This window comes from Oncorhynchus mykiss, chromosome 6, assembly GCF_013265735.2.
Source record: "Oncorhynchus mykiss isolate Arlee chromosome 6, USDA_OmykA_1.1, whole genome shotgun sequence".
In the NCBI taxonomy this organism is placed as follows: domain Eukaryota; kingdom Metazoa; phylum Chordata; class Actinopteri; order Salmoniformes; family Salmonidae; genus Oncorhynchus; species Oncorhynchus mykiss.
The window spans coordinates 28,512,774-28,535,952 of record NC_048570.1 but is presented as its reverse complement, the minus strand read 5'-3'; the positions used below and the strand labels follow the sequence as shown (position 1 = coordinate 28,535,952).

Genomic DNA, 23,179 nt, shown 5'->3' with positions numbered 1-23,179 from the left:
GTGATTCTTCCCCCACTATCGTCATGATACATTTATTATCCACAACTAAAGTGCCCAAAATACAACATATCTGTTACTAACCGATGAATGACCACTTCCAATATTTATCTTGAAGAACTTCATAGTGCCTCCATCAGCTGTTGATAAGTTTTAAAACTCCCAGCAAATAGGCTTCTTCCAACTTAGTATCTGCACCTGTATTTACATCTACCGGTTTGAATCTGTAGGAAATGTGTACATTGTTTCAAAATTCATATAAATGTAACAATTATGTTATTGATTCATATTCAAAGGAATGTGCATGATCAGAGAGTGATGAAAATAACACTCATCTTGCAGAGTGCATGGAAGAAAAGAGAAGCAGGCATTTCTAAGAAACAATCTCAAAGGTTTATTTAACATGTCAAAAGGAAGGTCACACACTTGGGAATTTAAAAGGGATCGTTGAAATTAATGAAATAATTGGCAAAAACTATGAATTAAACTCAATACTAACATTAAATCAGGTTTTGGTTAAAAGAAGAGGGTGTTTTTTTCTTAAAGAAACATTTTATACATGGGTTATTTTATACAACTGGTTCATTGGATAAATGCATCAAAAAGAGAAACCAGTTCTGTAGTAAACTTTACAAAAAAATACACTTTGTTTCATTGAGAGTAGAAAAGGACAGGATCAAATATTGACCAATAATATTTCTTCCTTTTCATCATTTAAAAAAAAGTTGTTCTAATATCTATTTTTTGAAAAGTAAAAGCAATATACAGCACAATAAAAGAGAAAGGAATTGCTTTTGTAGATTTAGTCAGACGATTTGGTTACCAAGGAGAGGGGCTGTGACTGGAACAGGGCATGATGGGAATGCAGGGCTGCTTGATGGAAAGGAGAGGGCGGGGAGAGCATTGAGTGGTGTAGGGAGCTGAATGGGATTGGCCGAGAGAAAATTGGTGCGGAGTGGCTGCCTGAAGTACCAATAGGGATAGAGATGCTTGGGTGGGACGAGGAGGAAGAGGAAGAGGATGAAGATGACGAAGAAGAAGCAGATCCAGAGGGCTTGCCAGTTAGGAAATGATGGTGCAGGCGTCCCTCTGGTTTGGTGGTGAGGGACAGTGGCTGGGCCTGCTCTGAGTGGGTGGCGGCGGGCGCAGCCGGGGAGGCCAGAGCTGCAGAGGGTGTGGCTGGAGAATCCAGCATGCTGCCGTGAGACGAGGCAGGGCTGTCACACATCTTCTCTGAGGGTAGGTACTGCACACACTGATTCTTGTTCCTGATTGAGAAGTCTGGGTAAACAAAAGGAAGGGGCTTCGTCAATATTGCTGTTAAAATAGCCGACAATCTTGTCTTTCAACAGTGCCCATTTTCTTGTACACATGATAGCCGGCCAAAAAATACAAAACATTCACAGACAATGTACAGAACATGGAAAACCAAAAGGTCTGGGACAAATAGATCAACTTTGAATTCATTTATTTAAAAAAAGGTGAAGTTGCAGAAGTGAAATTAACATCAAAATGGCATATGCTTTTATAAATAAAACAAATCGGGCGGAAAAACATCTGTGATCATATAAACAAAGTCGATGACACGTTAAATGCCTGCATGTAAATGAGGTTTGAGTGTTGTGCTGCAACAGACCAAACCACTGCGGGTGGAGTGGAGAGCAGTGGCCTGCAGTTCAGCCACACTGGTTCATAACAGCAGACATACCTGCCACAACGTCACTATTAGCACTGAACCTCATATGCTGCTTGTCAAAGTATAGAGGGAATAGAGGAGTTAGTAAAGAAGGAAAAAACTGAAGTCAAAAACATAAAAAGGTGTTATTTTGCATATTGCATGTTATATTGGACCACTGCCAAGTCACATGACCAGCAAAGTGAAGCTTGAGGTACTATTTCACACAGGCCTATAGATGGAGTTCTTTCTGCCCTAAATCGAGAAGTACGGTCCAAGAGAAGGACAGAGAGAAAAGGGCCCCTTACCCTCTGGTGTTGAGTCTGGCTTATTATCTCTCTTCCTCTTTTTCCGCTTTCCCTGAGCAGATAAACAAAACAATGTGTTTAGAAAAAAAACTGGTCTCTATCCAAGTGACAGCAACATGCTTCAGCACTACCTCATACAACTTCAGTGTATGAGAACAACAGTACAGCTATTATTACAAATACAGTATTGAATCATTTTTAAACCAAGTGGAAATGAGGGGGCGCTTAAGCAACCCACATTTCCCTCATTGTTAAAAGATCCATGGAAAGATGTCCTACTCACATAGTTATCTCGTGCTGACCAGCCTGGGTAGAGTTGGGAGTGGAGTTGCCTCTCTTTCCTTGCCAGCTCATAGTATTTCGCTTGCTCTTCTCTCGAAAGTGAGTGCCACTGAACACAAACATGACAAAAGTCAGAGAACTAGTCGAAGCATGTACAGAATTTACATCCACAAACACATTCCCAAACTGTTGTGTGTGTGTTTTGTGTGGTCAGGCAGTGTGCTATGCTCACCCTTCGACCCAGTATCTGGTTGATGGCAGCGCTCTCCTTCAGAGTGCACTCAGCCACCACCTTGGCCCTCATCTCCTTCATGTACAGCATGAAGGCATTCAGAGGCTTCTTGATGTGGGGCTTCTTGTCCTCCTCCTTCTTCGCTGGGCCAGGAGACTTCCTGCTGAGACAACAAAACACACATTCAAATGTCACTTAAAATAGTCCTTTTGTGTGAGGTCTGATTCCCTTCCAGAAGACCTGGCTGACCCATTAAAAAGGTCAGGATATTCTTGAATCCTGGCCCTTTAAATGGAACTATGAATAGAGACTGGATACTCAGTCAATCATCCATTTGAATAAGATCAGAGTATAAAGAGTTTATATGTTTGGCAATAAGTAAATGTGAAGAATCTGTTAGTTAATGGTCCTTACGAATGCATAGAGGGGCTCATGTGGTCATGACTGTTGGGCTCCTGCTTGATGGCTGGTGATACGATAGCAGGATGAGGGATGCCAGTCTGGTGCATGCCGTGAGGGTGGTGGGGCATCATGTGGGGGGAGAAACGGCTAGACACCAAGCTGGAAAACAACAAAGACAAACACCTGTTAAACTTTTCACAGGCACTTTTTGTCTGCCCTGTCAAGTCAACTTCGACTGCTTTGACTGTCTGTCTGGAGTCTAGACTAAAGTAATGTCCAAAGTTAGCTACATATTTTTTTTCTTCTTCAAATAAAGGCTCAAAAACCCCTTTATCCGACCATGCCTGGAGAAAAGTGGAGTGTGTGGTAACCATGGTGACCAAGGGGCCCTGACACCTGAAACCACTTTCCTCCCTGTGTTCCAAACCATGGAGGGACTTCCACAGCTACCAGAACAGAACATTCAGATAACTGTCGGAAAATGAGAGTGGTGCTAACACAACACAATGGTACATTGTACATGGACAAAGGGGGAAATTAAGGTCCGTGCTCCTCTGCCACGCATTCCTGTTAAATACATGATTGAATGGAAAATCCTTTAATGCTTCATAAAAATCTCATAACATTTAAGACAGATATGGTCCATGATTTACTATAGCCTTGTACCGTAAGTTTGTGAGTGTGCACAGACGCTTTCCTTGCTTTACTTCCCCAGAGTCAGGTGAACTTGTGGATACCATTTTTATGTCTCTGAGTCCAGTATGAAGGACGCTCGAGGTAGTTTTCCGAGCGGTTCCCATAGACTTCCAGTCATTGCGATAATGCTAGTTAGCAATTGCGCAAACGTTAGTTAGCAACTTCCATCAGACTGCACCCAGACAAATGGTATCCACAAGTTCATCGGTCTCCAGGGAAGTAGATAAAGGGCTTCATTGCCAAAATCCTAAAGTATCCCTACAACAGTAACAAGTCAAATTGAGGATAAGGATAGGGTAAATTTTATGAAAATAATCTCTCCAATATTTTTGGACTTAAAACTATAATCTCATACGTAAGAGGGGCGGGCCTCTTTCAACCATTACCATCCCAGCAGCCCAAAAAAACAATGAGGAAAAGAAAATCTAAAACATAAAAAGTCAAGCAGACATTTTGCTACATACTGTATGAGATACCGTACATAAAGTAATATACTTGTGACGAAACTGTCAAGTATTACCTGACACACGTATCAAGTCTTGTTCAAGGGGGGCGGATGGTAAGACAAACTTTGTAACAATGTGGCAGGAACTGAGAGTACTATTGATCCCATTGAGACCCTGATGAATATTTCATCCCATACTAGCACCGGAAGGCTCGCTACAAATCTTTCACATTTTGACAGAGGGCAGAGAGTTAAATCAGATGGGAGTTGTCGGTTCAGATTAGCTTTGATTTGTCCTAATCGATTCTTAGCCCTTTCATCTTTGTGTGTGTGTGTAACAGAGCAACTCAGAACATTGGCCTGAGCGAGAAAATACAGTGCTGTCTACCGGGTAAGGTTTTGAATGCCAATAGTCTGTTCGCTTTCTCTTTGGAAGGAAGGCTGATCTCATCTTTAGAAGACTTAGCCCCCACATTCCTTTGTAGTCCCTACCCCACTGGCTATCCATGGTTGGATACCCCTGTCCTAATACTGTTATAAACTAATGAGCAATGACAAGATCAGAAACATGACTACAGAGTGTAATGTAACCACTAGGTAACCACCAAGCACAATTTTTAGGTAGGGTTAGGGGTGAGACTGGGTGACAAAAAGCAGAGAGATCCACTCACCTGGACATGGATGCATTCATTGCGAGGGCGGGATAGGGGTGACGGAACCCCCCTGGGGGGATAGAGTACATGTGCTGGCCCTGCCTGAGAATGAGAGAACGAGAGGGAGGCAACAGTGAGAAGAGGATCCGACACAGCTGAGAGAGAACGCAGCAGTACTAATCCAGCCCTCATCAACTGCAATCCTCTGCGTGAGGAACAGCACCATTCAAATTGATTACAAGACCCATGGCAAAACCCATCGAATGTGAAGTATTTATCGTAAATATCTCAAATATGACAGTGTTTTAATATTTGAATATCAGAACGTGCTTTAACGTTTAAGAAATGTATCAGATTGTAGTCAATGTTTCTCCTATACTATAGTTGAAGTCGGAAGTTTACATACACCTTAGCCAAATACATTTAAAAACTTGGTTTTTCACAATTCCTGACATTTAATCCAAGTACAAATTCCCTGTCTTAGGTCAGTTAGGATCACCACTTTATTTTAAGAATGTCAAATGTCAGAATAATAGTACAGAGAATGATTTATTTCAGCTTTTATTTCTTTCATCACATTCCCAGTGGGTCAGAAGTTTACATACACTAAATTAGTATTTGGTAGCATTGCCTTTAAATTGTAAAACTTGGGTCAAACTTTTCAGGTAGCCTTCCACAAGCTTCCCAAAATAAGTTGGGTGAATTGTGGCCCATTCCTCCTGACAGATCTAGTGTAACTGAGTCAGGTTTGTATGTTCGCACACGCTTGTTCAGTTCTGCCCACACATTTTCTATAGGATTGAGGTCAGGGCTTTGTGATGGCCACTCCAATACTTTGACTTTGTTGTCCTTAAGCAATTTAGCCACAACTTTGGAAGTATGCTTGGGGTCATTGTCCATTTGGAAGACCCATTTGCGACCAAGCTTTAACTTCCTGACTGATGTCTTGGGATGTTGCTTCAATATATCCACATAATTTTCCTCCTCATGATGCCATTGATTTTGTGAAGTGCAGCAGCCCCTTCTGCAGCAAAGCATCCCCACAACATGATGCTGCCACCCTGTGCTTCACGGTTGGCATGGTGTTCTTCAGCTTGCAAGTCTCCCCCTTTTCCTCCAAACATAACGATGGTCACTATGGCCAAACAGTTCGATTTTTGTTTCATCAGACCAGAGGACATTTCTCCAAAAAGTACAATCTTTGTCCCCATGTGCAGTTGCAAACCGTAGTCTGGCTTTTTTATTGTGGTTTTGGAGTAGTGGCTTTTCCTTGTTAAGCGGCCTTTCAGGTTATGTCGATATAGCACTCATTTTACTGTGGATATAGATACTTTTGTACCCGTTTCCTCCAGCATCTTCACAAGGTCCTTTGCTGTTGTTCTGGGATTGATTTGCACTTTTCGCACCAACGTATGTTCATCTCTAGGAGAAAGAACACGTCTCCTTCCTGAGCGGTATGACGGCTGCGTGGTCCCGTGGTGTTTATACTTGCATACTATTGTTTGTACAGATGAACGTGGTACCTTCAGGCATTTGGAAATTGCTCCCAAGGATGAACCAGACTTGTGGAGGCCTACATTTGTTTTCTGAGGTCTTGGCAGATTTCTTTTGATTTACCCATGATGTCAAGGTTTGAAGGTGGCCCCTGAAATACATCCACAGGCACACTCAAATTATGTCAATTAGCCTATCAGAAGCTTCTAAAGCCATGGCATCATTTTCTGGAATTTTCCAAGCGGTTTAAAGGCACAGTCAACTTAGTGTATGTAAACTTCTGACCCACTGGAATTGTGATACAATTAATTTTAAGTGAAATAATCTGTCTGTAAACAATTGTTGGAAAAATGACTTGTGTCATGCACAAAGTAGATGTCCTAACCGCCTGGCAAAACTATAGTTTGTTAACAAGAAAGTTGTGGAGTGGTTGAAAAACTAGTTTTAATGACTCCAACCTAAGTGTATGTAAACTTCCGACTTCAACTTCAATATGAGATTTGGACTGTATGATTTAATGCTGTGTGTTACTCACTGTGGCACCAGCCAGCCCAGAGGATGAGGGATCTGTCCCACTGCACCTGGAGACAGGGGGTAGTATGGAGAGAGCTCTGATGGGTGGGGAGTCCGAGGAATGCCTAAAGGGAACACAAAAGGGGACAGTTTAAGCATTTAGGTCATTATACTAGTCACAGTCAAGGTTATTCTCTCTAAGAAATTAGCCAATGATTAAGTCAGACATACCTCAGTTAAAGTTGAATGCAAGCCATGCAATGCTTTTGGATCAGAGGCGGTATTAGGCAGCAACATGATATTCCATGAGGTTGTGTGTGTACCTGTCTTTGGGTCAAGGATCTCCGGGGAGAGGTGTGAGGGAGGGGTTCCGGGGGAGAAGTGTTCGTTGCTGTAGGTGATGAGGGGGGTCAGCGGGTGGACGTGGTGAGCATGCTGCACCACTGGGACCTTGTTGGACTGTAGGAGAGACAAGAGGAACACACAGAGGGACTTTAGACATGGGAAAGAGAGGATAGGTTAGAGCAGGGGTTTACTGGTATTCCTGGGTCTCCAAACACTCTCACAGAAATTGGCTCATTCATAACTTACAGATAACACAGTCTGGCATTTGTAACACGTTGTGCATGATGTTTGACATATTCATTGACATACATGTATAGCCTTCTGCATCATAATGTTCCAAATCCACCATGGAGCCAGTGAGCATGAAGGTACAGTGCATTCGGAAAGTATTCAGACCCCTTGACCTTTTCCATATTTTGTTGCGTTACAGCCTTATTCTAAAATGGATTAAATTGTCCCCCCCCCCCCCCCCCCCAATCTACACAAAATACCTCATAATGACAAAGCAAAACAGGTTAAGAAATGTTTGTTAATATCAAAAAAAATAATAATACAAAATCGTAAATATCACATTTACATAAGTATTCAGACCCTTTGTTGAAGCACCTCTGAATGCTATTACAACTTTTTTAGTTACTACAAGATTCCATATGTGTTATTTCATAGCTTTGATGTCTTCACTATTAATCTACAATGTATAAAATAGTAAAAAAATTAAGAAAAACCCTTGAATGAGTATGTGTCCAAACTTCTGACCGGTACTGTATATTTCCCGAGTTGTATAATATCTCCTAGATATAGGACAGACACTTGTGTTGTTTTCTCATTGTTATTATGGGGTATTGTGTGTAGATTGATTGTAGAAAATAAATAATTTCATCGATTTTAGAATAATGCTGTGACGTAACAAAATGTTGAAAACGGGTCAATGGGTCTGAATACTTTCTGAATGCCCTGTATGTGGTTGGTAGTCACCGTGACACTGAGTCATGTGTGTAAAGATGATGGTGAGCCCCTATGTCTGTGTCTGCCTGTCGCTCTTCCTCCCTGGTAAACAAAACAGGCTGTGGCAGTGCGTGTGATGATGATGCAATCTGGATCCCCACCAAGGCACAGTGAAAGCCTGTGGATACATGCCAACACCATTACGGCCATTTAGTGGCGGAGAGAACTGTTTGTTCAGCCTAACAGGCAAAACAACAGGGCCCAATATCCAAAAGTCACACCTGTAAGTACTCTAGGTACCTCAATGCCCATACACATGACTGGATCCCTTATCTCACGCCGCTAACTCACCCATGTTACCCCTATACACATTTTTAGGATCTCTCATTGATTTGGTCTGAGTACACTACACTGGTATTAGATCTATCTATATGGTATATGGGAATAAAATCCTATATACACTCAAAGCACTCACAATACAGCATAAATCACAATGGGAGTTGGGAAATACACTTCAATAAGTTTTTTGGACCAGACTCATTGTTATTTCAGCTTTTTTAATAGAGCTGTGTGGTGCCAGAGAAACTCCAGATCCCCATAGTCTGCTAGCTAACTGCACTAGAGCTGGCCAGGACAGCCAGGAGGATGATGATGATGATGATGATAATAATAACCAGCGTCTCTACTTTCATTAGGCAGCGTTCAGCCTCAGTCATTTCCCCTGGCTGCCCCGCTCAATGGAACGCTTGTTGGCCCAACTCGTCACATGGGAGGGTCAGTGGTGGGGGGGGAGAAAGGAATCTTGTTCCTCCAGACCTAACCTTTCTTCAGTATCCCTCCCCAACTCCTTCTCAACCTCTCGTCTAACCAATGAGGTCCAGGAGGGAACAAGGTTTGCATTGAGACGGCTGTACGCTCTCTTACTTCACGCTGCTTAGAATTGTTCCAAATATCAGGCATACTTTTTCTTCCCTTTTTTATATCAGTTCCAACCGTTTCCCTTTTTTATATCAGTTCCAACCGTTCCCCTTTTTTATATCAGTTCCAACCGTTCCCCTTTTTTTATATCAGTTCCAACCGTTCCCCTTTTTTATATCAGTTCCAACCGTTCCCCTTTTTTTATATCAGTTCCAACCGTTCCCCTTTTTTAAGTCTTAGCAAACTTGTTTCTCCTGCTCCCAAAGCCTGCTTTGATTTCAGAAATGCCAGTTGTGACGAAGATAATATGCAAAGCGAAACGAGATAAAATTCACTTAAAATGTTAAACGCCTTGTAAAAGGTGAAGTATACATTTGTTCAAAGTGCACATTAGGTGTAAACAAACAAAGAACCCATGATACGGATAAAGCTTTCATACAGTGCCTTGCAAAAGTATTCGGCCCCCTTGAACTTTGCGACCTTTTGACACATTTCAGGCTTCAAACATAAAGATATAAAACTGTATTTTTTTGTGAAGAATCAACAACAAGTGGGACACAATCATGAAGTGGAACAACATTTATCGGATATTTCAAACTTTTTTAACAAATCAAAAACTGAAAAATTGGGCGTGCAAAATTATTCAGCCCCTTTACTTTCAGTGCAGCAAACTCTCTCCAGAAGTTCAGTGAGGATCTCTGAATGATCCAATGTTGACCTAAATGACTAATGATGATAAATACAATCCACCTGTGTGTAATCAAGTCTCCGTATAAATGCACCTGCACTGTGATAGTCTCAGAGGTCCGTTAAAAGCGCAGAGAGCATCATGAAGAACAAGGAACACACCAGGCAGGTCCGAGATACTGTTGTGAAGAAGTTTAAAGCCGGATTTGGATACAAAAAGATTTCCCAAGCTTTAAACATCCCAAGGAGCACTGTGCAAGCGATAATATTGAAATGGAAGGAGTATGAGACCACTGCAAATCTACCAAGACCTGGCCGTCCCTCTAAACTTTCAGCTCATACAAGGAGAAGACTGATCAGAGATGCAGCCAAGAGGCCCATGATCACTCTGGATGAACTGCAGAGATCTACAGCTGAGGTGGGAGACTCTGTCCATAGGACAACAATCAGTCGTATATTGCACAAATCTGGCCTTTATGGAAGAGTGGCAAGAAGAAAGCCATTTCTTAAAGATATCCATAAAAAGTGTTGTTTAAAGTTTGCCACAAGCCACCTGGGAGACACACCAAACATGTGGAAGAAGGTGCTCTGGTCAGATGAAACCAAAATTGAACTTTTTGGCAACAATGCAAAACATTATGTTTGGCGTAAAAGCAACACAGCTGAACACACCATCCCCACTGTCAAACATGGTGGTGGCAGCATCATGGTTTGGGCCTGCTTTTCTTCAGCAGGGACAGGGAAGATGGTTAAAATTGATGGGAAGATGGATGGAGCCAAATACAGGACCATTCTGGAAGAAAACCTGATGGAGTCTGCAAAAGACCTGAGACTGGGACGGAGATTTGTCTTCCAACAAGACAATGATCCAAAACATAAGCAAAATCTACAATGGAATGGTTCAAAAATAAACATATCCAGGTGTTAGAATGGCCAAGTCAAAGTCCAGACCTGAATCCAATCGAGAATCTGTGGAAAGAACTGAAAACTGCTGTTCACAAATGCTCTCCATCCAACCTCACTGAGCTCGAGCTGTTTTGCAAGGAGGAATGGGAAAAAAATTCAGTCTCTCGATGTGCAAAACTGATAGAGACATACCCCAAGCGACTTACAGCTGTAATCGCAGCAAAAGGTGGCGCTACAAAGTATTAACTTAAGGGGGCTGAATAATTTTGCACGCCCAATTTTTCAGTTTTTGATTTGTTAAAAAAGTTTGAAATATCCAATAAATGTCGTTCCACTTCATGATTGTGTCCCACTTGTTGTTGATTCTTCACAAAAAATACAGTTTTATATCTTTATGTTTGAAGCCTGAAATGTGGCAAAAGGTTGCAAAGTTCAAGGGGGCCGAATACTTTCGCAAGGCACTGTATTATATGATGGTTGCATAAAGCATTATTGCATTATGTAGAAAACCCAGTGCTCAAATGTCATGTATACTTTAGGCAGGCTTTGTTGTTCTACTTCATGTACAATGTGATACAATTTCTCCTATATTGTGGATGCTGTTTGAGACCTCTGGACCTGAGTGCCAACATATTTTGGGAAGCACTTCAGTGAGAATTGGAAATGATCGGCATTAATAATTTGTACTTTGGAATACACCAATCGCATGTTCACTACGAACGGATTTTTAAGTTTAACAGCGCCAGCTTCAACATGGATACCAGACTCTGCATTTTAGTAAAGCGTTGCCAAAAAATGTGTGGAACAGAAATATGTACTGTAGGTGTGGGCTGTTCACATGCAAAACCATTTTGGCCAGCAGCCTACCTGCTTAAACAATCTCCAGAGGAGAGGTCCCTCTGTGGTCTACCTTAAGGGACATAGATGGTTACCTCATCAACTTCTACTGGCTTATTAGGTACTGACTGAAAAGTAAGTAAGTCCCTCCCACTAGATCTGAATATTATGAGTGGCTACAATTAAATAAGAAAACTTTTAAAAATGAAGGCAATGGTATTACACTTCTTCAGTCTGTCACTTGAACGTTCAGCTGGAATGCAGTTCAACAGTAATTACCAGTTACTAAATGTGAAATTCCCACGACAAGTCGTCTTAACATGTAAAAGTGATTAAAAAAAAATACTGATTTAAGTTAGTTTAAGATGTTGGGGGGTGGGGTTCTAAGCTGACATATGGAATTGTTTTATGAAGGTCATACCATGGATCATTTAGCCATTTGATTTTGAATTTTAGGACCCCTTTAAGTAGGCCTCAAAAACATTAAATTTGATAAAATATTGAATTTGGCCTTTACTACTATAGCCCATAGATTAATACATTAAAGAATTGAAAAATAGACAGTCAAAATAATACATCATAAAGAAAAAGGTTTTGAAGTGTCTGTCCTATATCTAGGAGATATTATAAAACTCAGGAAAAATACAGTACCAGTCAGAAGTTTGGACACGCCTACTCATTCAAGGGTTTTTCTTTATTTTTGCTATTTTATACCTGGTAGAATAATATAAAACTTCAAAGCTGTGAAATAACACATATGGATTCATGTAGTAACCAAAAAAGTGTTAAACAAATTAAAATATATTTTATATTTGTGATTCTTCAAAGTAGCCACCCTTTGCCTTGATGGCAGCTTTGCACACTCTTGGCATTCTCTCAACCAGCTTCATGAGGGATGCTTTTCCAACCGTCTTGAAGGAGTTCCCACATATGCTGAGCACTTGTTGGCTGCTTTTCCTTTCCTCTGCAGTCCAACTCATCCCAAACCATCTCAATTGGGTTGAGGTCAGGTGATTGTGAAGGCCAGGTCATCTGATGCAGCACTCCATCACTCTCCTTCTTGAATCAAATAGTCCTTACACAGCCTGTTTTGGGTCATTGTACTGTTGCAAAACAAATGATTAGCCCCACGAAGCGCAAACCAGATGGGATGGCGTATCGCTGTAGAATGCTGTGGTAGCCATGCTGGTTAAGTGTGCCTTGAATTCTAAAAAGATCACAGACAGTGTCACCAGCAAAGCACCCCCACACCATCACAAATCCTCATGAGAGCCAATTTCATCATAGCACTTGGTGGTTTTTGCGACTGCACTTGAAGGAACTTTCAAAGTTCTTGACATTTTACATATTGACTGACCTTCATGTCTTAAGGTAATGATGGACTGTTATTTCTCTTTGCTTATTTGAGCTGTTCTTGCCATAATATGGACTTGGTCTTTTACCAAATAGGACTATCTTCTGTATACCACCCCTACCTTGTCACAACACAGCTGATTGGCTCAAACGCATTAACTTTTAACAGGGCACACCTGTTAATTGAAATGCATTCCAGGTGACTACCTCATGAAGCTGGTTGAAAGAATGCCAAGAGTGTGTAAAGCTGTCATCAAGGCAAAGGGTGGCTACTTTGAAGAATCTCAAATAGAAAATATATTTTGAATTGTTTAACACGGTTTTGGTTACTACACCATTGTGTCCAAGAGTGTCTCCCCTTTCTACAGTGGGGTCATATTAGTTTGTAGCCCAAACGGTTTGGAAGCAACAGACAAATGTTGGGACATCAACATTAGCATCTTCAGATGAGTCCCGTGGGGCTTGTAAGAGCAAAACAGAGAACACCACTGTGTTTGTGAGTCTTCCCTTTCGATAGAGTGATCATATCATTTTGAAGACCAAACCGTTTAGATGCTACAGTGCTTTTTGTGAGAAGACCAAGAAGTCTCCTGGTCTGACAAACAGCGCTGTAGCGCTGCCACTTTCCACCGCAGGGCGACATGTGGGGATGCAGCTGATTGAGACGCAGCCCATTCAAAAAGCTAGACACTGTATTTCTAGCTTAAACGGACAGATTTTGATGGGGATTTTTTTTTCTTATGCTGCGTTTAGATGGTACGAGGTAGACAGCAAACCAGATGTCATTCTTTTCAATGAGACCCCGAATGTAAATGCTGTAGAGGATGGTGGCGGAAGACGAGACTTGCCGCCAGAGTTCAAATATTTAAAGCTTTGCCGTCTGCTGCAGCATTTGTTTTCTACCGGATGTTGATTTGCACTGTTTGTTTACTGAAATCTCCGTAGCAACACATACTGTCCTGCTGGCTTGCTTTTGCTGTCACCCTCTTTCTTGCTTTCTTGTCCCGCTTTGCCAACAGGTGGTTTTTGCATCCCTCGTCTAAACGCAGCATTAGATTCCAGGTGTGTCAATAGACACTAACTAGGTCAATAGACTCTAGCCCATCAATACCTCTATTCATCCTCTAATAACACTCCTACCCATGACAGCTTCACATGCTTGGCTTCATGATCACACGGGCAAGGAACATAAGATATGTTTGAAATATAAACATCTACATGACGGCCGGGACAGAGAAAGTGCAATCTGGAGCCAGATGGGCTCTGCATTGACCTGCCTTCATGTTGAAAACTGCCCAATCCACTGTACCAAAACACAATGCCTTCACAAATGGCGTGTGGCAACACTGACTAATGATATTAGATTTGAGTCGACACGGTACCAGGAAGAAAAGTTGCTGAGCCAGTGCAGAGACAAGGTCGCTGTCTGTTAAGCAGTATGAGGTGAAGTAGGCCGAGGTGGCAGTACCTCACTGGGCCATTAAACTTGGAACACTGCTAAGAAAACCACACTCCTTGGTCAATGTGGGTGTATGGGGTGGATTTCATTCAAGCAAACATGTTTTTGGATCCTGCACATCTGAATTGAATTACTACGCAAACAGCCGATGGGGAAAGAGAGCGCAGAACAAACTTTGTGTATGCCTTTCTACTACGCAATCACTTCAGGGTGGGAAGCTCAGAGGCCTTTCAAAACTACAGGAAAGAAAGTGTGAAAAGAGCACATGGCATGCTGAGAAATCCAAGCCTTGTTTGTCAATGACAAAAGGAAACAGACGTAAGAGTTGACTGACCGTGACACATGATTTTAGAATCAACCCACCAAAAACTATGCCATTAATCACAGATGCGCTACGCCACTTTGTCTGACCAGTCATCCCCTCTGAAAGGGTCAATTGCAAGAATGTTTAAGGTTAAGAAAATGACTGTGTCACTTTTCAGTGGCACGACTCAGCACCATACTCTACAGACCAGTGATGCATAACCAAATCAGGGCTGCACTATCCTTATATGCAAATAGACCATTGCCATATATGGATGTGTGCAATTCAATTTTAACTGGACTGTCTTTACAGCATTAATGGTGGCGAGTAGATGCGCTTGTTTTGAGATCAAAGCGAGAGCAGCATGTAGCCACGCATGCACATTTGTACATATAATTTGCTAGTAAGTGAGTTATTAGCACAGTTATAGCTCATTTCTAAATCAGCAATGAGAGAGTGGTTGCTTCCTACAAGAGCACAAAAAGTATGCATTTCTATCCATCTTTGAAAAGCGAGTCAGGTAAAGATATTTTTTTCTGTCTTAAAGGGACAGTGTTGTACTTTGAGACTAAAGAAGCCAATAGGCAGAAGGTAGCATTTGTCTGATTTTCTGTAAAAATGGTATGGGAATAATAATTCACTTTATTTTGTAAAGTGGTTCCTTCTTGCATTAAACAGCACATTTTCAGTCACCTCCTTGTGTCACTTTCTGACCTTAGTTCCTTTGTTATGTCTTTGTTTTAGGTTGGTCAGGGCGTGAATTGGGGTGGGTAGTCTATGTTCTTTTTTCCATGTGTTTGGCCTAGTATGGTTCTCAATCAGAGGCAGGTGCTGTTCGTTGTCTCGGATTGAAAATGTTTTCCCCATTTTAGTTGTGGGTGATTGTTTTCTGTTGGTCTCATTCCAACGACAATCGTTACACCTTGTCTGAAGGACAAGCGGATAAACAGGGTAATGTCAAGCCCTGCATATTTTTTTCCAAAAGTCTTAAGGAATGTTTGCCTACAATGAACACCCCACATTGGCTGCTACTGTAGGCTGAATGATAGAACAGCTATTTCCATGTTAAAATGTTATGGGATGCATTTTCTCTATTGTTTTTGATGGTAGGCCACTTGATAGGCCTACATTATGATCAAATAGCCACAGTAGTCTACTTTGCCACTGTTATAACTGTAACTTAAAGCAAGTACAGCCTCAGTGTTCACAATAAACGCATCCCAGAAGTTGCACGGAATTTTGTTGTTCAAGTGTTCAAGTTTGCACTCAGCAGACCTGAAATTTGCTCAGTGCCCCCAAGTGCACTTTCTTGTTTATTAGTGGCTATGTACTTGGATATTGGGACCTGATTCCTATCAGTGTGTGTCTATAAAAGCAGTGTTTCTGCAGAGCCATGGAAGGACTGCAGCCTTTCCATCAGTATTCAGTTCAGGCTTCCCAAAGCCTTTGATTTCATGATGGACTCTGGTTGTTCAATGCGTAATGCAACACTGGCAAATCTCAGAGGACACCCAGTCGAAGGTCTTTCAAACTATTTTGGACTGCGAGCTAGCAGAAAGTATCTTTGGCAAACCCAACCGGTACCATTCTCTGTCGTCTTTACAAAAACTTCTACTCAGTCTAATGTGCTGAAAAATGCACAGGCACTTCATGGAGAAGCCATCTTTGGAATGGAAACCCATGTCAATGCTGAGGTCTTACCACTTCAATTCAATTAACAAGCAACCAGGTGACTGCCATACTCCACTAAGTGAATTATGACATGCTGCTGACACACAGGGAACCAAGACAGCGCTCCTGTCATCATGATTGCGCTGTAATGGGGTATTGAAACACAGAGAAAATAATTATTCTACCTTTGTCAAATTCAGAACAGGAGGCCATATTTGAGCTGAGAGTACTGATCATCTGATGACTGAACTGGGCAGATAGACACTGAAGTCAGGACTATAAGACCTCGTTAGGAAGCCACATTACTTCGTAAACTTGCTTAACAGTGAGTCACTTGTTACCAATGACATGTCTAACATGGAAAAATCAGTAGGAATGGTAGAATGACTTGAATGAGCGGAAGTGTGTGCTAATGACACAGCTTGATCACCATGGTGATGATTAGGCAGAGTTAGTCTAGTCTGAGGAGTGTGTTATTACTGCTGTGATCTGAGGAGGCAGAAGGCAGGCAGTTCTCTCCCTGTCCAGTCTAGTCCGGCTGGCATACCACTACTGGTGACTGACAAGGCTGAGGCTGACACCCACAATGCATCACCTGGCCTTGCATCGCCTTTGATGTATAATACATGAATAGGCAGCTCTCTGAACACAGGGTGTGATATTGGGACGGTGGGGTGGTATTCACAGACAAGCTTGTTCCCTTCTCCATATCCAGCCCCCCACCCCAACTCCAAACCCCACCCCCATACTACCAAAAGCAATACCAACTGAATGCTAAATAAACCTGTCGTCTCGTGAATAATTGAGGATCTCGGCCGGAGCAGGCTCTGATTAGCATACGGGCCTTATGGACCCAATCTGCACAGCAGCGACAGGACAGACAGCCTTCCCTGTTTCCGGGCTTCTCAAATGCACAGAAGGGTTTCATTTCTATTTCAGACTCCTCTCACTCCTGGTCCACTAACACAACGAGAGACCAGCTCCATCATTCATTACAATGCACATTGTCTGCTGCAGGCCAGGCACCGTGAGGGACAATTGGTGATCTGAGGCACCAGGAATATGATCATAACCAATGGCTGCAGCTAAATGCTACAAACACATTTGAGGGCAGATAAGTCGTATCAATTAAGAGCCATATGTGCATGAACAGTGGAAGATACTTGACGGTCATCCCCAGAAGTCCCACATAATCAATACCAGACAAAAACTTGTCTCCACACCAGCCGTCATGAATATACAATTATAACATGTAATGAGTGCTTGCAGAAGAGAGCAGGAATACATAAAGATGCTGCTGTCCCCTGGCTCCCTCTCCTCAGGTCCCTCTGACTGGCTGGCCCTGGCCCCTGGGCAGTAATCCCTGGACCCCCACGGACCCCATCCGCTCCCCCTGCTCTCATTAGTGCAGTGCTGGGGCCCTGCAGGCCTGGGGAGCCTGCCTCCTGCTCCCCCTCTCTGCTGCTGGGGTAATGAGCACATAATCAGCCTGGCTCCCTGGCAGCAGCTCACCAGAGGGGCACGTGGGCATATGGCCATGGTGTGTGTGTGTGGGTGGGAGGTGGTGGATGGTGGGGGTAAGGGCACAGTGGGGTGTTTCAGTCTGAATGGGTATCAGAGGACACTTCTGCTCACACATCTGATGACCTTGTCTCTCAGATCACCTGATTTTCTCTTGGCTACATCCTCTTCTGGTTAACATGACCACTCTAAAATACTCTGTGGACCGAAGAGATTTAGCTGAAGGGCAAGAAAATATAAACGAGAAAGGAGACCGTGACTTGAAATGGGAACAAGCAAACTGTCCACTACAAAATCGAAAGTTAGGCAATTAAAATAAGTAAAATATTCTCCTTCAAAATCAACTAAATCCTTCACATCTGAATGTCAAAGTCCTGGTCCTCATTCACTATAAGTCTCTCACTATCAACCTTCCTGGTTCAATGGACATTCAATAAAGATGAAGGTCGCACAAATATAGAAGGCTCGTCACAGACAAACATTTGTAGGTTTCTTTTATGCGAATCTTGAGTTCAGCCAAGGTAGGGCAGCATGGAACCAAGCCAAAGACCTCAGGTTCCTCGTCAAGTCTTCAATAGCCCCTTTCATTTCCTCCTAATTCAATTGCAATTACCCTGCTCCTTATTCACATTTTTTTGCTGCCCTAAAATACAGGCCCATGCATTTCATAATGTCATATATTAAGTAAATAAAATAAAATCCATTGGCAGGAACAAAACAGGGCACAGCGAGCCCTGTGTCCCGCAGACAAACGAGCCATACTCACAGAGAGTCACTGACAGGTCAGCACTGACAGGTCAGCACTGACAGGTCAGCACTCTAATAAAATATATTTAATTGGCTTCCAATTGAGAGGGAAGTCAGCTACAGAGAAGCTATGGATTCCCCAGGGCAAGGCCTGCACTGCTCCCACTGACAACAGCTTCCCATTGACGCCACTCAATGAAGACTTTGTCAAGTGCATCATTGTGTTTATGCGATCCGACAAACACACCAAACTAAACAGACCCGTCTAGCCGGAATCACTAAGGTCACAGGCTGAGTCACTGTGATTATTTAACCACAGTGTGGTAACCATGGGTGGCTCGCTGAGCACAACTACAGATCACTTCCCTAACCCCAGATCACCCAGATATGAGGTACAATACTGGGAGCCGTTACTAGACACAGTGAGTGGCTGGCTGGATGGTGTGGTGTACTCACTTGGTGTCCTGGGGTGGGGGAGCAGGGGTGGCTGGATGGATGGTGTTGTGTACTCACTTGGTGTCCTGGGGTGGGGGAGCGGGGGTGGCTGGATGGTGTACTCACTAGGTGTCCTGGGGTGGGAGAGTGGGGGTGGCTGGATGGTGTACTCATTAGGTGTCCTGGGGTGGGGGAGCGGGGGTGGCTGGATGGATGGTGTGGTGTACTCACTAGGGGTCCTGGGGTGGGGGAGCGGGGGTGGCTGGATGGATGGATGGTGTACTCACTAGGTGTCCTGGGGTGGGGGAGCGGGGATGGCTGGATGGATGGTATGGTGTACTCACTAGGGGTCCTGGGGTGGGGGAGCGGGGGAGCGGGGGTGGCTGGATGGATGGATGGATGGATGGTGTACTCACTAGGTGTCCTGGGGTGGGGGAGCGGGGATGGCTGGATGGATGGTATGGTGTACTCACTAGGTGTCCTGGGGTGGGGGAGCGGGGGTGGCTGGATGGATGGTATGGTGTACTCACTAGGTGTCCTGGGGTGGGGGAGCGGGGATGGCTGGATGGATGGTATGGTGTACTCACTAGGTGTCCTGGGGTGGGGGAGCGGGGGTGGCTGGATGGATGGTATGGTGTACTCACTAGGTGTCCTGGGGTGGGGGAGCGGGGATGGCTGGATGGATGGTATGGTGTACTCACTAGGTGTCCTGGGGTGGGGGAGCGGGGGTCTTTGAGTCCGGCAGCTCCAGGGACATCCAGTAGAGGCCATTTCATCTGCAGGTACTGTGGGGTGAAGAATAGGTAACATGAAACACACATGTCTGGACACTGAAATAATACAGTAAGGACAAGCATACAAAAACATGTAGGGGGGGGGGGGTGAAAAGAGTGAAAAGGAATGTATTTCTAATACAATGATACCAAATCTGCTTGGTGCACACTCAAATGTACCACTCACACAATTTTACACCACATGCTGTTATCGAACTTGCTATAATGTGCTTAGACCAGCCCTTCTCAAATAGTGGGGCGCGCCCGTGTGACCCCCGGGGAACATGCTTTTTTTGGCCGCAGGGAGTATTTAAAAAAAAAAAAAAATCACCTAACAAGAGCACACAGCACAGAGCAGGAGGTATGAAGTGCAGATAACAAACCCTTAAGAGACACCATGGAAAAATATTTAACAGGGATGAAAAGAAAGGTGGAGAGAGACGGAGATAATGAGACAAACGTAAGTCTCCCGAAAGCTAAGACGAGGAAATATGACAAAGCTGGTGAAGCGTATGTAGCGCTTGGCTTCACTGTGACTACGGTGGGAGACGAGGAGATATGATGAAGCGTATGTAGTGCTTGTCTTCACTGTGACTACGGTGGGAGACGAGGAGATATGACGAAGCGTATGTAGTGCTTGGCTTCACTGTGACTACGGTGGGAGACGAGGAGATATGACGAAGCGTATGTAGTGCTTGGCTTCACTGTGACTACGGTGGGGGACGAGGAAAGACCGGTATGTTTACTGTGTCTAAAAATGTTGGCAGCGGACAGCATGAAGCCAAATAAATGAAGGCATCACTTAAAGACATTACACCCCAATCACGCTGATAAGCCGCTTGAGCAGAATATTGCCAACAATCGTCCCGCTTTGTGAACACTACTTCAGTAAACCAGCGAACACTGTTAGCAGCATATTAGGTGAGGTAAAAAAATTCACCTAACAAGAGCACAGAGCAGGAGGTATGAAGTGCAGATAACAAACCCTTAAGAGACACCATGGAAAAATATTTAACAGGGATGAAAAGAAAGGTGGAGAGAGATGGAGATAATGAGACAAACGTAAGTCTCCCGAAAGCTAAGACGAGGAAATATGACAAAGCGTATGTAGCGCTTGGCTTCACTGTGACTACGGTGGGAGACGATGAGATATGATGAAGCGTATGTAGTGCTTGGCTTCACTGTGACTACGGTGGGAGACGAGGAGATATGGTGAAGCGTATGTAGCGCTTGGCTTCACTGTGACTACGGTGGGAGACGAGGAAATATGACGAAGCGTATGTAGTGCTTGGCTTCACTGTGACTACGGTGGGAGACGAGGAGATATGATGAAGCGTATGTAGCGCTTGGCTTCACTGTGACTACGGTGGGAGACGAGGAGATATGACGAAGCGTATGTAGTGCTTGGCTTCACTGTGACTACGGTGGGAGACGAGGAGATTTGACGAAGCGTATGTAGTGCCTGGCTTCACTGTGACTACGGTGGGGGACGAGAAGATATGACGAAGCGTATGTAGTGCTTGGCTTCACTGTGACTACGGTGGGAGACGAGGAGATATGACGAAGCGTATGTAGTGCTTGGCTTCACTGTGACTACGGTGGGAGACGAGGAGATATGACGAAGCGTATGTAGTGCTTGGCTTCACTGTGACTACGGTGGGAGACGAGGAGATATGAGGAAGCGTATGTAGTGCTTGGCTTCACTGTGACTACGGTGGGAGACGAGGAGATATGACGAAGCGTATGTAGTGCTTGGCTTCACTGTGACTACGGTGGGAGACGAGGAGATATGGTGAAGCATATGTAGTGCTTGGCTTCACTGTGACTACGGTGGGAGACGAGGAGATATGACGAAGCGTATGTAGTGCTTGGCTTCACTGTGACTACGGTGGGAGACGAGGAGATATGGTGACGCGTATGTAGCGCTTGGCTTCACTGTGACTACGGTGGGAGACGAGGAGATATGATGAAGCGTATGTAGTGCTTGGCTTCACTGTGACTACGGTGGGAGACTAGGAGATATGACGAAGCGTATGTAGTGCTTGGCTTCACTGTGACTACGGTGGGAGACGAGGAGATATGGTGAAGCATATGTAGTGCTTGGCTTCACTGTGACTACGGTGGGAGACGAGGAGATATGACGAAGCGTATGTAGTGCTTGGCTTCACTGTGACTACGGTGGGAGACGAGGAGATATGGTGAAGCGTATGTAGCGCTTGGCTTCACTGTGACTACGGTGGGAGACGAGGAGATATGATGAAGCGTATGTAGTGCTTGTCTTCACTGTGACTACGGTGGGAGACGAGGAGATATGACGAAGCGTATGTAGTGCTTGGCTTCACTGTGACTACGGTGGGGGACGAGGAAAGACCGGTATGTTTACTGTGTCTAAAAATATTGGCAGCGGACAGCATGAAGCCAAATAAATGAAGGCATCACTTAAAGACATTACACCCCAATCACGCTGATAAGCCGCTTGAGCAGAATATTGCCAACAATCGTCCCGCTTTGTGAACACTACTTCAGTAAACCAGCGAACACTGTTAGCAGCATATTAGGTGAGGTACCAAATTGCTCAGTGAAAAAAAAAAACACTCCATAGCAGAGGAGCTGATACTGCCTGCAGCATTAGACATGGTCTCTGTCATGCTGAATGACGCAAGTGCTGCAAAAATAAAAGTACTTCCCTGAAAACAGTTCCCAATATGACTGGGTGAGAGATCCTTTCAATGCACCAACTCCAACTGGTTTCAGCTCTGCAGAGGAGGACCAGTTCAATGATATGACGTCTGACTCCACATTGAGACTGAGGTTCACATCACAGACACTGAGTGAATTCTGGCTGAGTGTAGAGAGGCAGTATCCACTCTTAGGGCAGAGGGCCATGGGCATTCTTCTTCCTTTTGCAACATCTTATCTTTGTGAGACTGGCTTCTCTGCTGTTGCTGCACTGAAGACCAAGTACAGGTCCCAGCTAAACATTGAGCAGGAGCTGAGAGTTGCAGTATCATGCTTCAAACCCCGCTTCGAAAAGCTGTGCTCTGCAAAACGTGCTCATTGTAGCCATTAATCCTGACTTCATTTTGATTTATTTTTTTTTAAATCAGCAAATTGTTTTATTCATTTTTGTTTTATAGGTCAAAGTGTTTCATATATTGTGCTCCTGAGTTAATGTTGCTGATCAATTTGAATGTATTATTTATTGATTATATTTAATTTTATTTTTCAGTATCAAATACAATTGATACAATGTTATGCAGAGGTGTACTTATAACAATTTTATAGACAAATGATACTATTTACAGTCGCGGCGGAGAGTTGGGGGGCACGAAATGTTTTGAGAAGCACTGATGTAGACCAACTCGCTAATGCTTGTTGAGACTGAACTGCATGAAATATGGTTGAGCTATTCCAGAGCAGATGTCATAAATGGTGTGAGAGCCAGCAGAAAGACAGAACTCTGACAGACACCTGTATGAGACTCACATGTTGTTGGAGTCAGACACTGGCTTTTGGCAGAGCGAGGGAGAGGGAAGTGAACACAGCAGACTGGAGGGGGACTGTGAAATCTCTGTTTGTCA

General features: G+C 43.7%; 1 protein-coding gene across 3 annotated transcripts in view; it reads right to left on the bottom strand.

Annotated features, from left to right (window-relative positions):
- Window positions 1–367: 367 nt before the first annotated feature.
- Window positions 368–23,179, bottom strand: part of LOC110526333 (transcription factor 7-like 1-A) — a 47,773-nt gene continuing 24,961 nt past the window's right edge. Inside the window, exons 4-13 of one of the 3 annotated variants that reach the window (XM_036979781.1) lie at window positions 19,527–19,610; window positions 7,021–7,156; window positions 6,720–6,822; window positions 4,709–4,792; window positions 2,909–3,055; window positions 2,495–2,657; window positions 2,264–2,371; window positions 1,981–2,032; window positions 1,706–1,742; window positions 1,144–1,278 (exon numbers count right to left, since the gene is read on the bottom strand). In XM_036979781.1, coding sequence (XP_036835676.1) covers window positions 1,723–1,742; window positions 1,981–2,032; window positions 2,264–2,371; window positions 2,495–2,657; window positions 2,909–3,055; window positions 4,709–4,792; window positions 6,720–6,822; window positions 7,021–7,156; window positions 19,527–19,610 — 897 coding nt within the window. In that variant the 3' untranslated portion in view covers window positions 1,144–1,278; window positions 1,706–1,722. Of the gene's footprint in view, window positions 1,279–1,705; window positions 1,743–1,980; window positions 2,033–2,263; window positions 2,372–2,494; window positions 2,658–2,908; window positions 3,056–4,708; window positions 4,793–6,719; window positions 6,823–7,020; window positions 7,157–19,526; window positions 19,611–23,179 lie in introns of all 3 variants that reach the window. The other 2 variants (XM_036979779.1, XM_036979780.1) reach the window with 2 other exon arrangements.